Here is a 14,546-nt window from a genome sequence, read left to right on the forward strand (position 1 = left end):
GAGGGACCGCAGACGGAAATGGACGGAAAAGGAAAGGAAATGTGGCAAAGCCCCCAAACTGGGGTTTCCCGGTGCAGCCAGGGCTCGCTGGGCGTTTTCCCCGCGGCCCCCGCATTCCAGGCCGGCCGGGGGTGACTCCAGGCGCGATCCCAGCAGCGATCCCGGCCGTGATTCAGCGGATGGGGCCGGGCAGGCGGAGCAGGAAAAGTCACCTGGGCAGGAAGGGATAAAACTCAAACTCACCTGGGCAGGAAGGGATAGAGCTCACCTGGGCAGGAAGGGACGGAGCTCACCTGGGCAGGAAGGGATAAAACTCAAACTCACCTGGGCAGGAAGGGACAGAGCTCACCGGGCTGGCAGCGCTGCGGGTTCCTGCTCGGGAAAGGCACAGCGCAGCGCAGCCGGCTCGGCGCTCGGAGCCCAGCCCGCGCTCCCGGGGCTCCTGCGGGATTCCCGGGGGTTCCTGGGGATTCCTGGAGGATTCCGGGGGAGCAGGAGATGCTTTGGTTCCTCTAACAGCACCTGGACAGGTATTTATGGGGCTGGGGGCGAAATCCCGCTGAGCCGTCTCTGGGACTGGGGAACTGGAACTGGGATCAGTGGGACAGGAATCACTGGAATTCGGATTGTTGGAACTGGGATCAGTGGGACGGGGATCAGAGGAACTGGGGAACTGGAATTGGGATTTTTAGAACTGGGGTCAGTGGAACAAGGGTTTGTTGGGACTGGGATCAGTGGAACTGAGACCACTGGGATCAGTGGCTCTGAGGAACTGGGACTGGAGAGCTGGCATAGGGATTGTTGGAACTGGGGAACAGGAATAAGAATTGTTGGAACTGAACTGGAATCACTGGGACTGGGATCACTGGGACAGGGATTGTTGGAACTGGGGAACAGGAACAGGGATTTTTTGGAATTGGGATCGCTGGGACTGTTGGAACAGGGGAACTGGAATAAGGATTGTTGGAACTGAACTGGAATCACTGGGACAGGAATTGTTGGAAGTGAACTGGGATTGTTGGAATTGGGATCACTGGGACAGGGCAAATCCTACTCCTAAATCCCAAACCCCATCCTAAACGTGACCCCTCTCTCTCTGCTTTTATGGTGCCAAAAGATTCCTGGAATTGACAAAAATCCTGGAATTCCTCCCTTTGTGTCCCTCTCCTGGATGGTTTCTTTATTTCCTGAAGCTTCTGGAAAATCCCAGCGAATACCTGGGAAAAGGAGAGGCTCTGAATTGAAAAAAAAAATCAGAAAATCGAATAATTCTGTTAAAAAGATGCAGGAGGGGAAAGTTAAGGAATTTAAAATGTCTCATCCTCAGCTTGATCCAAATCCCTGCATTCCAACTGATCCACAAACCCCAAAAATCAAAATATCAAACAAAAAATAAGCAGAATAAAAGGATAAAAATAAGCAAAATCTCAATTCAATCAAACCAAGAAGCTTCTGTAATGCCACAATTGCATTTAGCAAATGGCAAAGTTTGGATTTTTATTTAAAAGCAAATTTTGGGGTAAATTTGAGCTTAATTCAGGATTTTTGCTGTGTTGAAGCTGACGTAGGCCAGACCAATAAAAAGCTCCTGAGAGCAGCTGCAATTTCATAATTCATCATTAATAATTAATAATTTCATAATTCATAATTGTGCAATAAGAACTTGGGCAAGCCAAGGCTTCTCCCTTTCTCAGCTGCTCAGAATTCCTGAAAATCCCTGAAAAACACCCAGGAACTGCAAAAAAAAAAAAAAAAGAATGGATTTAGGGGATGGGGAAAAATGGAATATTTAGGAAAAAAAAAAAAAATTGAAAGGAAAACACTCCCAGAGATTTTCCTCATCTTTGGGCCAGTTTGGGCTTGGATTTCTGATTTATCTGTAAGCAGGAAAAAATTTAAAAAATAGATTAAAACCCATTAAAATTAGTTGGAAATGCACAAAATTTAACCTCAGGAGAAGCTGCACCCTAAACAAAATAAATTCATATTTAAATGGAGAGAAACACAAAAAAAGAGAAGTTCTGAAGGGTGGTTCTGAGGGGAATTACATAATAAATAAATATATAAATTTGTTATTATAAATATATAAATATTTAGATAGGCATTTAAATATATTTAAATACATGTATCTATAAATAAATATATAACATATAAATGAATAGAAATATCTTTAATATAAATATATAAATACACACACTGTATAAATGTATAAATAATTTAGATTAATGAATAGATATTGAGATAATAATAGAAATCATGAGAAAATAATATAATTATTACAAATTTAAAATTATAAATTGTAATAATTATAAATAATATAAATAATGGAGATTTTTTTGGTTTTTACCTTGTGGAATGTCAGGAATATTTGGTGTTTGCTAATTTAAATTCAGATTTAATTGCTGGGGCGAGCTGTAATTACAGGAACCAGCTGAGCATTGCAAATCTCGGTGACACATCCCAGAGAAATGTTCTGGGAAATCCAGCCCGGAGCTGTCACCAGGAATTTCCTGCAGCTTTCGGGGACAGGAGATGGAATTCGGGGCTGGGTGCAGGTGGTCCCTAAAATAATCGGAATTTTGGGGGGTTTCAGGAAGAACGAAGCTCAAAATTTGGGTCTGGATGCAGGTGGAGCTAAAATAATCCAAATTTTGGGTGATTCCAAGAGGAATAAAGGGACAGGAGCTGAAATTTGGCTCTGGATGCTGATGCTGCCTAAAATACCCCAGATTTGGGGGGATTTTGAGGGGGATGAAGGGACAGGAGCCGTTTCCTCCACACTTTTAACAGGAAAATCCTGAATTTCCTCCCTTCCCTCGGTTTTTCCCCAAATTCCATCTCCCAGGAGCCAGGATCGCGGCCCAAATCTCCCAAAAAAAGCTTTTTTCCCCATTCTTTCCCCACTGAAAATGTTGTCTGTCTCTTAGGCCGGGCTCAGCTCCATAGGCCCAGGATTCAGAGATTCCCCCATGGAATCCTCTGCTCTCCTCCCAGCTCCCAGCGCCCGGGGTAGGTCCAGTTCTGGTTTTTCTGCCCCAAAAGGAGGAATTTGGTGGGAATTTGGCTCCTGTCCCTGCGGTTCCAGCGGATTTCCTGCTGGGAAAGGTCTGGGGGGATCTCTGAGGGCTCTTGGCTTTTCTTGATGGGTTTTTGGGGCTGCCTAAGGGTAAGGCCAGACAAAAGTAGGAGAATAAGAGAAAAAAAAAAAAGTAAATAAAATTAAATTAAAAGTGGGTGATTACGAATAAATAAGATACTAAAATAAAATAAAATAACATAGAATAAATAAAATAGAAAGTGGGTGATGCTGAATAAATAAGGGAATAAAATAAAATAATATAGAATAAATAAAATAAAATAAAAAGTGGGTGATTCTGAATAGATACAGAATAGAATAATATAGAATAAAATAAATAAAAGGAAATAAAAAGTGGGTGATTCTGAATAGATAAATAGAATAAAAGGAAGAGAATGAAATAAATGAAACTAAATAAAAAGTGGATTATTCTGAGTATATAAATTGATAAATAAAATAAAAAGGAGGTGATTCTGAATAAATAAATAAAATTAATTAAAAAAATAAAATAAATAAAAGGGAATAAAAAGTGGGTGATTCTGAATAAACAGAATAGAAGAAGAAAATAAATAATAAAATAATGTAAAATAAAATAAGAAAATAAATACAAATAGAATAAAATAGAATAGAATAAAATGAAATAATGAGATAAAAAAATGAAATGAAGTGAATCCCGTGCTGCTGTTCCCTTGCAGAGTCCCGCTGGGCCCAGTTCCCCTCGGGGGGCTCCATCATGTCCTGCTTCCCGCAGCTGTGGCACTCGAGCGCGCCGGAGTCCCCGGCCAGCCCGGCGCCCGCCTCGCCGGGCCCGGTGCCGGTGCCGCTGAGCCCCATCGTGCTGCCGGCGCCGGGCAGGAAGGGCCGCTCGCCCGCGGGCTCCCCGAGCTGCGCCAGCCCCGGCTCGCCCAAGCCGGCCTCGCCCGTCGAGTGCTCCATCTGCTTCAACACCTACGACAACACCTTCAAGACGCCCAAGCTGCTGCAGTGCTCGCACGTGTTCTGCCTGGAGTGCGTGGCGCGGCTGAGCGCGGCGCTGGGCGCGGGCCAGGAGCTGCTGCCGTGCCCCTTCTGCCGCCAGCCCACCAACCTGCCCAGCCAGGGCGCGCCCGGCCTGCGCACCAGCAAGGAGCTGCTGGCCACGCTGCCGCCCGAGCTGCAGCGCGAGCGCGAGCTCTGGATGGACGGCACCAAGCTCTGCTGCCGCCGCGCCTCCGACGGCGACCCCGAGGACCCCGAGTCGTGCGTGTCCATCGACGTGGCCCTGAGCAAGGCCGAGAGCGCCGAGGCGGCCCCGGGAGGGCTGGCGGGGCGGCTGTCGCGCTGCGAGCTGTGCGACGACTGGAAGCGCATCGTGCTGCTCTCGGCGCTGCTCATCATCCTCTTCTGCATCATCCTGTGGCCCGTGCAGTGCGCGCTCAAGACGGGGAACCTGCGCTGCTTCACGCGGACTGCGGCCGTCAGCCGGCCCGAGCTGCTGCCCCCCAAAGCCACCGCGGCCGCCGCGGCCGTGACACGGCCACCGTTCCACTAGGGACATTCTGTCCTGGCCACTGTGGTGACACGGCCACCGTTCCACTAGGGACATTCTGTCCTGGCCACTGCGGTGACATGGCCACTGTTCCACTAGGGACATGGCTCTGGGGCTGCTCAGGGATGGGACCTGATGTCCTGGCCCCTGTAGTGACACAGCCACCGTTCCACTAGGGACAGGACCTGCTGTCCTTGCAGCTGTGGTGACACGGCCACCGTTCCACTAGGGACATGGCTCTGGGGCTGCTCAGGGACAGGACCTGCTGTCCTGGCCACTGTGGTGACACGGCCACCGTTCCACTAGGGACATTCTGTCCTGGCCACTGCGGTGACATGGCCACCATTCCAGTAGGGACAGGACCTTCTGTACTGACCATTGCGGTGACATGGGCACCGTTCCACTAGGGACAGGGCTCTGGGGCTGCTCAGGGATGGGACCTGCTGTCCTGGCCCCTGTAGTGACACGGCCACCGTTCCAGTAGGGACAGGGCCTGCTGTCCTGGCCCCTGTAGTGACACGGCCACCACTCCAATAGGGACAGGGCCCTGGAGCTGCTCAGGGATGGGACAAGGATGGGACCTGATGTCCTGAAAGAATTTGGGACCAAATCCCCATTCCAGTAGTGCCAGAGCCACTGGATCTGCTCAGGGATGAGGAACAGGAACAGAACCTGTTGTCCTCACAGAATCCGGGATAGAATCCCCATTCCAGTAGAGCCAGAGCCCCTGGATCTGCTCAGCTCCATGGGGACAAGGGACAGGACAAAGCCTTTCCTGGATCTCGGCTCCATCCGGTGCCAAGCAGGACCTGCTGCATTCCTGGGATTGCCGGCAGATCCCACATCCCGCTCACCGCGCTCCCGTGCCTCTGGAATGTCCTTGTGCCTCTGGAATGTCCTTCCCAGGCCTCTGGAATGTCCCCGTGCATCCGTCCTGCTGCTTCTCTCCATGGACTCCAGGGCTGGGAATGCACCCTGAGCTCCCCAGGCTCCCCCTTCCTCCAGCTCCTGAGGGAATAAAGGGATTTTTTTTTTTCTGGAGCAGCTCCGTGATTATTCCTGTGAGGAGCTGGGATGGGGAGGGCTGGATGAACAGATGGGAAACCCCAGAATTCCAGAGGCTGGGAAGGGTAAACACCAGAATTCCAGAGGCTGGGAGGGTGAAACCCAAATTCCAGAGGCTGGGAAGGTGAAACCCAAATTCCAGAGGCTGGGAAGGTGAAACCCCAGAATTCCAGAGGCTGGGAGGGCGAAACACCAGAATTCCAGAGGCTGGGAAGGTGAAACCCAAATTCCAGAGGCTGGGAAGGGTAAACACCAGAATTCCAGAGGCTGGGAGGGTGAAACACCAGAATTCCAGAGGCTGGGAGGGTTCCCTGGTGCTGAGGGGGATAAAAGAGACAAAGAAGGAAAAGTGGAGACTCCCATGAGCTGAAACCACAGCGGGGAAGGAAAGACACAAAAATCCTGCAAACCCCTGGGATTGGGGATGGAATTCCTGGAACAACTGAATTTAGGAGATGCAGGAGCTTGGCCCTCCTCTGCCCGGCAAACAGCACCGAGAAAAGCAGGATTCTCCTTTATCCTAGGAAAAAAAAAGAAGCAGCAGGCCCCTTAAAAACCTCTTTAATCGTTTCCAAACTTTATTTCTGGGTGATTTGACGAAAGACACGAGTTAGTAATGGTTACATCATGCTGCTCCTCTACTGCGCATCGCCCGCCACAGCTCAGCCAGCAGCTCCCCAGGGCAGGAATTCACCCTCTCCATGGACACCTCAGGGGTTTAAATTAAAAAAAAAGCCAAAAAAAATCAAATTCAGAAAAAAAACCCCAACCTCGATGTTCTTTTTTTTTTTGTTCATTTTTTTTGGCACGTTCTGTGGTAGAAATGTTGTTAAAAATAAAGCCCGGGTGAATGCGCTGCTGGAAATTCCCGATGCTCCCCCATGAGGACACAAATCCTGGTTTAAGGCATTTCCAAGCCCCAGCAAAAGCAAAATGAGTTTTTATATTTATTTTTGTTCAATTCTTGGGGTTTCTTTTTCCCTCTTTCTTGACTTTATCCTGAAAATCAGCAGCTTCCCCATCCCTCTGGAGCTGGAACACCAGCCCAGCTGGGAATGCCATCCCAGATTCCCAAAATTGGGACTGGGGGACTCCCAGACCCCTCCCTCCCATCCCACCAGGAATCCCAGTTTGGACCCAGCAGCCCCAAAAAATGGGAATTTTGGCACTCACAGAACCCCCAGGCACAGCAGAGCCCCCATCCCACACAGGGCACAGCCCCCCATGGAATGTTTAACCCTGCATTTTCCACAGGAATCTCACCGGTTGGGAATATTTATTTTTTTAAAAAATCAAATAAATGAAATCAAAGCAGATCCAAGTGGTTTTTCCATTGGTTTCCCCTCTTGGTTCCACCTTTGTTCAGAGCTCACCCTGAGAGAAGAAATTTGACCTTTCCTGGCTCAAAAGTTGGTGCCAAAACTCCCATTTCAAAGGGTGCCCTGCAAGGTGGGGTAGAAATTTAGGGGAAAAAAAGCCAAATTCTGGCACTTCAGGCACAACTCCCACCCAGAACCTGGTGGGATCCTGCAGATCAATCCCCAAAGTTGTTTTTCCACAGAGAATTCCAGCTGAGGGTGGGAAAGGGACCCAGAGGCCACAAACAGCAGGGAATCCTTCCATGGAGAAGGAATCCCAATGGAAGATGGGATTTCTTCCAGGGCTGGGATCCCTCTGTTCTTCTCCACTTCCAGCAGACCCCGAGCTGCAGCCACACCCCAGAAACTTCACAACTGGCCCCAGAACTTTCCTTTCCTGGAAGAAAATGCTTCAAATTCCCCCAAATACTCCCCAGCCCCACTCCTGCTCCTGTTGGAGCCGTTCCTGCAGGGCTGGCAGCATCCAGAGGATGTGGAAGACCCAAAAACTCCAAGTCCAAGGTGAAAAATTCCCAATTTTCTTGGTGGGAGAGGCTCCAGTGGCAGCTCTGCGTTGCCAGGCTGGGAGCCAGAGGCTGGAGAAGGCTGTGGGGCGTGGAAGGACACATCCAGGAGATCTCTGAGGAGGAACAGGGAATCTCCTGGTCCTCTTGGGAGAGGCAGAGAATTCCCAGCTCTTGGAGAGGAGCTCCAAGTGATCCCCAGCATGAGGGAGGCCAAGGCTCGGTGGCCGGGGAGGGGTCAGGACACGTCTGGATGAACACAAAATGTGGCAATGAGGTTTCACAGCTGCTCCTGCACGTGTCCGAGAGGAGGAGGAGGAGGAGAACCGCTGGAAAAATCCACATTTTTGCCTCCCCAGCACCTCTGAGTCCAGCAAAGAGTCCCGAGGCGAGCGCAGAGCGAAGCTTGGGCCCGGCTCTCTCCCTTCCAGTGCGTGGCATCCCTGATTTGAGCAGAGCTCGGAGGAGAAAAGCACTTGAGATCCTTACACACATAAATTACAGTGAGAGGAACGGGGGCAGCAGGAATCAGGTGAACTCGGGGCCAGAGAAGGTTTGGAAGAGCCAGAGCCCGGAGCAGGGCGGGAATTCCCACCCCGCCAATCCGTGAAGGCCTCGCCAGCACCAGCAGCGTTTCCCCCACGGGAAAACAGGGTTGTTTTTGGGAACAAACCCCCCAAAAACACCAGGAAAAAAGGGGGAAAACAACCCCAAAACAAAAGAAGCTTCAAGTATGAAGAAGATCAACGCTGCAGTGGGAGAGTTCTGGTGTCGCTTCTCGAGCTTTGTTCCGCTGCTCGGGCCCGGAGCCCGAAAGCAAAAAGGGTTTCCTGCCCTCCCTGTCCCCCCCAAAAATATAAAAAGCAATAAGTTTACAAAAATAGAAAATAATTACAGCAATAGGCAGGAGGGAGGGAGGAGGGAGGCGGGAGGGAGGTCCCTGGGCTCTATTTGGCCGAGCAGTGCAATATCCGGGGCTGGTTCAGGGCGTCCTCCAGCAGGTGCAGCTCCCGCCGGTCCACGAGCACGTCCCGCATGCAGCCCACGAAACCCGTGCTGAAGGCCTTGGGCAGGCGCTGGGGCACGCTCAGCTTGTCCAGCCCACCTGGGAACGGAGCAGGGCTCAGCTGGGACAGGGACAGGGACAGGGGACAGCCCAGGGGACAGGGGACAGGGGCATGTCCCACGAAACCCGTGCTGAAGGCCTTGGGCAGGCGCTGGGGCACGCTCAGCTTGTCCAGCCCACCTGGGAACGGAGCAGGGCTCAGCTGGGACAGGGACAGGGGACAGGGACAGCACCCCTGGGAATGGCACAGGGTCAGCTGGGACTGAGGACAAATCAGGGGACTGCACAGGGCACAAGAGACAGAGCAGGGGACAGCACAGGGGACAGGACAAAACCTTGTTCCAGCTGACCCTCTGGAACGGAACAGGGTCAGCATAAGGACAGGGGACAGCACAGGGGACAGCCCCCCTGCAATGGCACAGCATCAGCTGTGGAACAGGGCAGGGGATAGGGGACAGCACAGGGGACAGCACAGGGGACAGACAGAGGGGACAGCACAGGGGACAGCACAGGGGACAGACACAGGGGACAGCACAGGGGACAGGGCATTTTTCAGCCACCTGAGGGTGTTGAAGGGAGCGAGGGAGGGAGGGACGCCCCCAGCATCCCCAGCCCGCTGCAGCCCTGAGCCCCCCGGGGACACGGGGATGTCCCTGCCCACACTCACCCAGCCACAGCGCCCCGTCCGTGTCCAGCTGGGTGGCCCCGAGGGGAGAGGAGCCGGCGATGGGGGCCTCGTTCCCAACCTGCAGGGAGCCTTCCCTCTGCACCCTGCTCCCGAGGGGAACAACAGCAGTTCAGCAACAGCCCCCAGAGCCAGCCCAGAGCTGCTCCCCGCAAGTCCTGACCCTGGGAACCACTGGGGGCAGATTTTGGGATAATCTCCACCCCATTCCTGGGATATCCCCAACAGTAGAGTTGTAGTTACTTTATTTTTTCTATATCTTAAACTCTAAAACTTTCCTTTACTTAACGTGTCTCTGCTTTAAACTCTAAATCCACATTCTCACTTCTGGCACCTAAGTCTGGAAGCCTTTTCCAAGGTCTCAGATCAAATCCTGGGTTTAATTCTATGCTTTGGCTCCCAGACCCAAAGCTCTGAGAGTTCTTTTCCAAAGAGAGCTCCTTGGGGATCACGGGGCTAAGCTGCCTCATTCCCAGCTTTTCCAACCTGATCCCGATCCCGATCCCAATCCCAATCCCAATCCTGATCCAGAGCCTGATCCCAATCCCAATGCAGATCCCAATCTCAATCTCAATCTAGATCCAGATCCCGATCCCAATCCCAATCCAGAGCAAGATCCCAATCCCAATCCAGAGCAAGATCCCAATCCTGATCCAGAGCCTGATCCCAATCCCAATGCAGATCCCAATCTCAATCTCAATCTAGATCTCGATCCAAATCCTCATCCTGACCCCAGTCCAGATCCCAATCCCAATTCTGATCCTGACCCCAGCCCGGATCCGAGATCCAGACCCTAATCCCGATCCAGACCCCGATCCCGCTCCCGGTCCCGCCGTGTCTGACCTGGAGGCCCGGATGTGCACCCACTGGTTGGTGTTGACGGGCACGCTGGAGCGCAGGGTGACGGCCTTGGAGCCCAGGTCGTAGCTGAGCTGCACGTGCCCGTCCACGATGGCCAGGGCGATGTAGTCCGAGCGCTCCAGCCCCTTCCCGCTCCACAGCAGCAGCCCCTGCGTCGCCTCCGTCTTGATGCTCAGCTCAAAGTGGTTGGACTGCAGGGCCTTCTCACTGCGGGGAAACGCCACGGGCAGCTCCTCCTGCAGCCTCCCCCTCGTCATCCTCCTCTTCCTCCTCCCTGGGGGATGAACTCCCTGCCCGTCCCCACCTGCTGGCCTGGAGGGTCACGGGTTTGGGACAATCTACACCCCACTGAACAGATCAGAGCTGGGACAGCCTTGGTCCCACTCCTGGGATACACAGGAAGGGTCTGTGCCCACCTGCTGCCCTCAAGGTGGCAGATTTTGGGATCATCTCCATCCTACTCCTGGGGTTGGGATACACAGGAAGGGGATTCTTTGGAGATTCCTTGCTTTTCTCCTCATGGAGCACAAGGATCAATCCCTGCCAGCTGTGACACAGCAGCTGTGGCACCCCGGGGACGGTCACAGAAAGGGCATGGAGGCAACAAAACCTTTTCCCAAGGGAGCAGGGAAGGAAAGATAGGATTTTCCCCAGGTTGGAATCTGGATTTTTGCCTCTGGAACAGGCACGAGGCTCCTGGCAACAGCTGGAGTGGACACACAGAGACACCACAGACAGCTTTTTATTCCTGAGGGATGCTGCATCCAGAGGGTGGGACATGGTCCTGCTGTCCCTGCAGGGTCCCTCAGCCTGGTGGCACTTTGCCGTCCCCCCTGTGCAGAGCTCATCCCTCACGGATAAAAAGCCAGGACAGGGACACCGAGGACACACACAGGGACACAGGGACATGCTGAGGCACGGGCAGAGCAGGGCACAGGCACACCTGGGCACTCACCTGGGCTCCGAGGGGAAATCCAGCGCCTCGGGACTCGATGGGAGAAAAGGGGAGCGAGCCATAAGCGAGGGACAGCGAGGAGACCCTGCCTGCCTTCCTCTCCTTTCTCCTTTCCCTTTCCTTTCTCCTTTCCCTTTCCTTTCTCCTTTCCCCTTTCCTTTCCTTTCCTAGAGCTTCCCTGGAAGAGGAAAAATCCTCTTTCATGGGCATCCAGACCCAGCAGGGGATGTGGGAGCAGCACAGCCCAAACTGGCTGGGAAAAGCCTGGGGAAAGGCTGGGAATGGTGACATTCCCTCTGCAGGGACACACAGCAGCAGGGATGTGGCTCAGGGAGGGCACACAGGGACAATTCTGAGCTCACACTGCTGGAGGGCACTGCCCAGCCTAGGAGGATGCTCAGGATAATCCTGAAATTCCTAAAAATCCCTTGCAGCCCCTCCCAATGGTGTGGACATGCAGGTGGTGGCTCTGCAGCCCCCCATGCACAGGCACAGCTCAGCCCCCACACAATGAGGTGGGATGGGGTGGGATGGGATGGGACAGGCAGGGATCCCCCCAAATTCCCCCCTTCCCACAGCAGAGAACGCTCCCGCACAGAGCAGGGAATTTTGGGATCCCTTTCAGGGCTTCCCTTCCATACAAGACAGACCCAGAGCAAATCTCAGCTGTCCAGGGATTGGGATTTGTCCCCATCCTCGTGCCCTGACCCTTTTTCTGACCCCTCATCCGCACTGGAGATGTTTTGAGGGGTTCCACATCCACACTGGAAAAATCAAGGATCAGCACCCCCAGTTTCCATCTCCAACACCTCAGGCTGCTGCTGGAGCAGGAAACCCAAGGAACTTTCCTTTCCTGTGCTCATCCTTATTAAAATCATGCTTAAAAACTCCCTTGAGGCATGCTGGGGGCTGGCAGGGGATGAGGGGACAGCACCTGGATGTGACACAGGTGAGGCAGCTCCTGCTCAGCCCCTCGGGCTGCTGGCAGCTCCTGGGCCCTCCTCCCCCTGAATGGGGGGAGCTTCCACCAAAACCCCGGAGAGGCCCCAGATCCCTCCCCCCAGCCCTGCCCCGGGGCTTGCGGTGACAATGGGGACGTGGGGTGAGCGTGGCAGGGCTGTACTTACGCTGGGATCTCATTGCTCAGGTGGCTTGGAAACAGAGAAACAGTGACATTGAGAAGGGACAGACAGAGAGGGACAGACAGACACCCAGAGAGGGACAGACAGCAGCTCCACATGGACAGACCCCCAGCAGGGCTGGGACACCGGGACTGGGACAGGCAGAAGGACATGGGAGCCTCCTGAAGGAGGAATTTCCAGCCTGGAGGAGCTCAGGGGGAGCTCTGCGCATTCCCAGAGGGAATTCCAGAATTCCAGCGAGAATTCCCAAGGACAAGGAGGAATTTCCAGCCTGGAATAGCTCTGCTCATTTCCAGGAGGCATTCCCAAGGACAAGGAAGAATTTCCAGCTCAGGGGGAGCTCTGCGCATTCCCAGAGGGAATTCCCAAGGAGCAGCACCTCCATGGCCACCCCAGGGTCCTCCCCAGCATGGGGTTGGGACAATCCCACGTGTCCCATCCCCGAGGGACAATCAGGATCCACCTCCACCCCACTGCCAGCCCCACAGCCAGGCCTGGAGCTGGGAATTTGGGGGAAACCAAGAGGGCAGAGCCAGGAACATCCAGCCCCGTGTGGAGCTCCTGGATCCCAGCTTTTCCTCCCCAGACCAGCCCTGGTGGGGCAGGTACCTCTTAGTGATGCTGTTGTGGTACTCCAGGTACGTGCGGCCATCGAAGGCCACGGCCTCGGCGTCCCCTGCTGCCTTCTCGATGATCACTGGGGAGAGACAGGGAAAGAATGGCCAGGAAAGGCAGGGGATTCCTGGGAAAGGCAGGGGATTCCTGGGAAAGGAATGGCCAGGAAAGGCAGGGGATGCCTGGGAAAGGAATGGCCAGGAAAGGCAGGGGATTCCTGGGAAAGGAATGGCCAGGAAAGGCAGGGGATTCCTGGGAAAGGAATGGCCAGGAAAGGCAGGGGATTCCTGGGAAAGGAATGGCCAGGAAAGGCAGGGGATTCCTGGGAAAGGAATGGCCAGGAAAGGCAGGGGATGCCTGGGAGATGGGAAAGGAATGGCCAGGAAACCCCTGCTGGATGTGCTGAACTTCTGCTGGAGATCTTCCAGGTTTTCCATCCAGCCTCCCATGGCCACCCCCAAGCCCCTGGGCCATCTCCACCTTCCCATGGCCACCCCCAGCCCCTGTGGCACCCCCAGCCCCCTGGCACCCACCTTTCTCGCAGTGTGCCCCCGAGAAGCCCCTGTGGCAGGAGCACTGGTAGCTGCCCAGGCTGGGGCTGCAGGTGCCCCCGTGCTGGCACGGGTTGGGTTTCTGGGTGCAGGGGTGCCCCCGGAACGGGGACACCTCCCTGGCACTGCGGATGTTCTCCTCCTTCAGCACGGGCACGCCTCCCACGGTGATCTGCAGGGGCAGGAAGGGTCAGCCAGGAGCTGCTCAGGGCCAGAAACCCAAAACCAGGGAACTCCCATCCCCATCCCTGGCAGCGTCCCAGGCTGGGCTGGATGGGGCTGGGCTGGTGGAAGGTGTCCCTGCCCACGGCACACAGGAAGCCTGAAGGTTCCTCCAACCCAAACCAGGCTGGGATCCTCTGAAGGTCCATGCCCACCCACCTCTGGTGATCCGTGGACACCAGGGGGCACCAGGCAGTGGGGACAAGAGGAGATGCGAACCCATCCCTAGGGTGGGAGTCCATCCCTAAGATGAGGGAAATCCATCCAAGTGTTCCCAAACTCCCCTTCTGTCCCCCACTGGTGCCACTTTTCCACCACCAGGACAGCTCCCAGGTCCATCCCAGGACAGGTGGGACCCTGGGCTGGCCAGCAGGACATGGGGCTGTCCCAGCAGGGCCTCACCTTCTGCACAGCTCCCTCGAAGCCGCTGGAGATGGCAGCTGCTCGAGCCAGCTTGGAGAAGTCGGGGGCTCCCCCCACGTAGAAGGGCTCCTTCAGGTTCAGCACCATGTGAGGCACCTGGGGGAACAGGGACAGCAAGGACAAGGGGTCAGCTCGTCCCTGGTGTCCCAAGCAGGGCCAGGAGCTGGCCTTGATGGTCCCCGTGGCTCTCTCCGTTTGGGAGACTGGATGGTAATTTATTTTATGGTAATTTATTGATGATATTTTATTTATGATTCCACGGATGGAGCCTCCAGGAAACCTCCTCATGCCAAGGACTGCCAGGTCCCACCCCCAGCAAGCACCTGGGGAAGGCTTCCCCTGGATTGAATTTTTTGGGGAGGGGGCTCTGCTTTGGTGTGCCCCCCAAAACTGGGGTCCCCCAGACATCACTCAGAGCCCTGCAGGGCTGCTGCTCAATCCCAGCCCCTTCCAGAGGGATCCAGCCTGGCTGCCC

General features: G+C 54.2%; 2 protein-coding genes across 13 annotated transcripts in view; one reads left to right on the forward strand and one right to left on the reverse strand.

The window, feature by feature from the left end:
* Nucleotides 1-450: 450 nt before the first annotated feature.
* RNF223 (ring finger protein 223) lies at nucleotides 451-4,685 on the forward strand. The gene is made up of 3 exons (XM_064730707.1): nucleotides 451-530; nucleotides 2,928-3,009; nucleotides 3,772-4,685. The coding sequence occupies exons 2-3, from the start codon at nucleotides 2,970-2,972 to the stop codon at nucleotides 4,605-4,607; spliced, it is 876 nt and encodes a 291-aa protein (XP_064586777.1). The 5' UTR covers nucleotides 451-530; nucleotides 2,928-2,969; the 3' UTR covers nucleotides 4,608-4,685.
* A 1,528-nt stretch (nucleotides 4,686-6,213) lies between these two features.
* AGRN (agrin) overlaps nucleotides 6,214-14,546 on the reverse strand; it is a 69,395-nt gene continuing 61,062 nt past the window's right edge. For 7 of the 12 annotated variants that reach the window (XM_064730760.1, XM_064730758.1, XM_064730759.1 and 4 more), the window contains 8 exons: nucleotides 14,051-14,167; nucleotides 13,409-13,598; nucleotides 12,870-12,957; nucleotides 12,246-12,269; nucleotides 11,119-11,151; nucleotides 10,146-10,370; nucleotides 9,285-9,388; nucleotides 6,214-8,656 (listed from right to left, as the gene is read on the reverse strand). In XM_064730760.1, coding sequence (XP_064586830.1) covers nucleotides 8,499-8,656; nucleotides 9,285-9,388; nucleotides 10,146-10,370; nucleotides 11,119-11,151; nucleotides 12,246-12,269; nucleotides 12,870-12,957; nucleotides 13,409-13,598; nucleotides 14,051-14,167 — 939 coding nt within the window. In that variant the 3' untranslated portion in view covers nucleotides 6,214-8,498. The remainder of the gene's footprint in view (nucleotides 8,657-9,284; nucleotides 9,389-10,145; nucleotides 10,371-11,118; nucleotides 11,152-12,245; nucleotides 12,270-12,869; nucleotides 12,958-13,408; nucleotides 13,599-14,050; nucleotides 14,168-14,546) is intronic. The other 5 variants (XM_064730767.1, XM_064730763.1, XM_064730762.1 and 2 more) reach the window with 2 other exon arrangements.

Source organism: Zonotrichia leucophrys, chromosome 21 (genome assembly GCF_028769735.1).
Source record: "Zonotrichia leucophrys gambelii isolate GWCS_2022_RI chromosome 21, RI_Zleu_2.0, whole genome shotgun sequence".
Lineage (NCBI taxonomy): Eukaryota > Metazoa > Chordata > Aves > Passeriformes > Passerellidae > Zonotrichia > Zonotrichia leucophrys.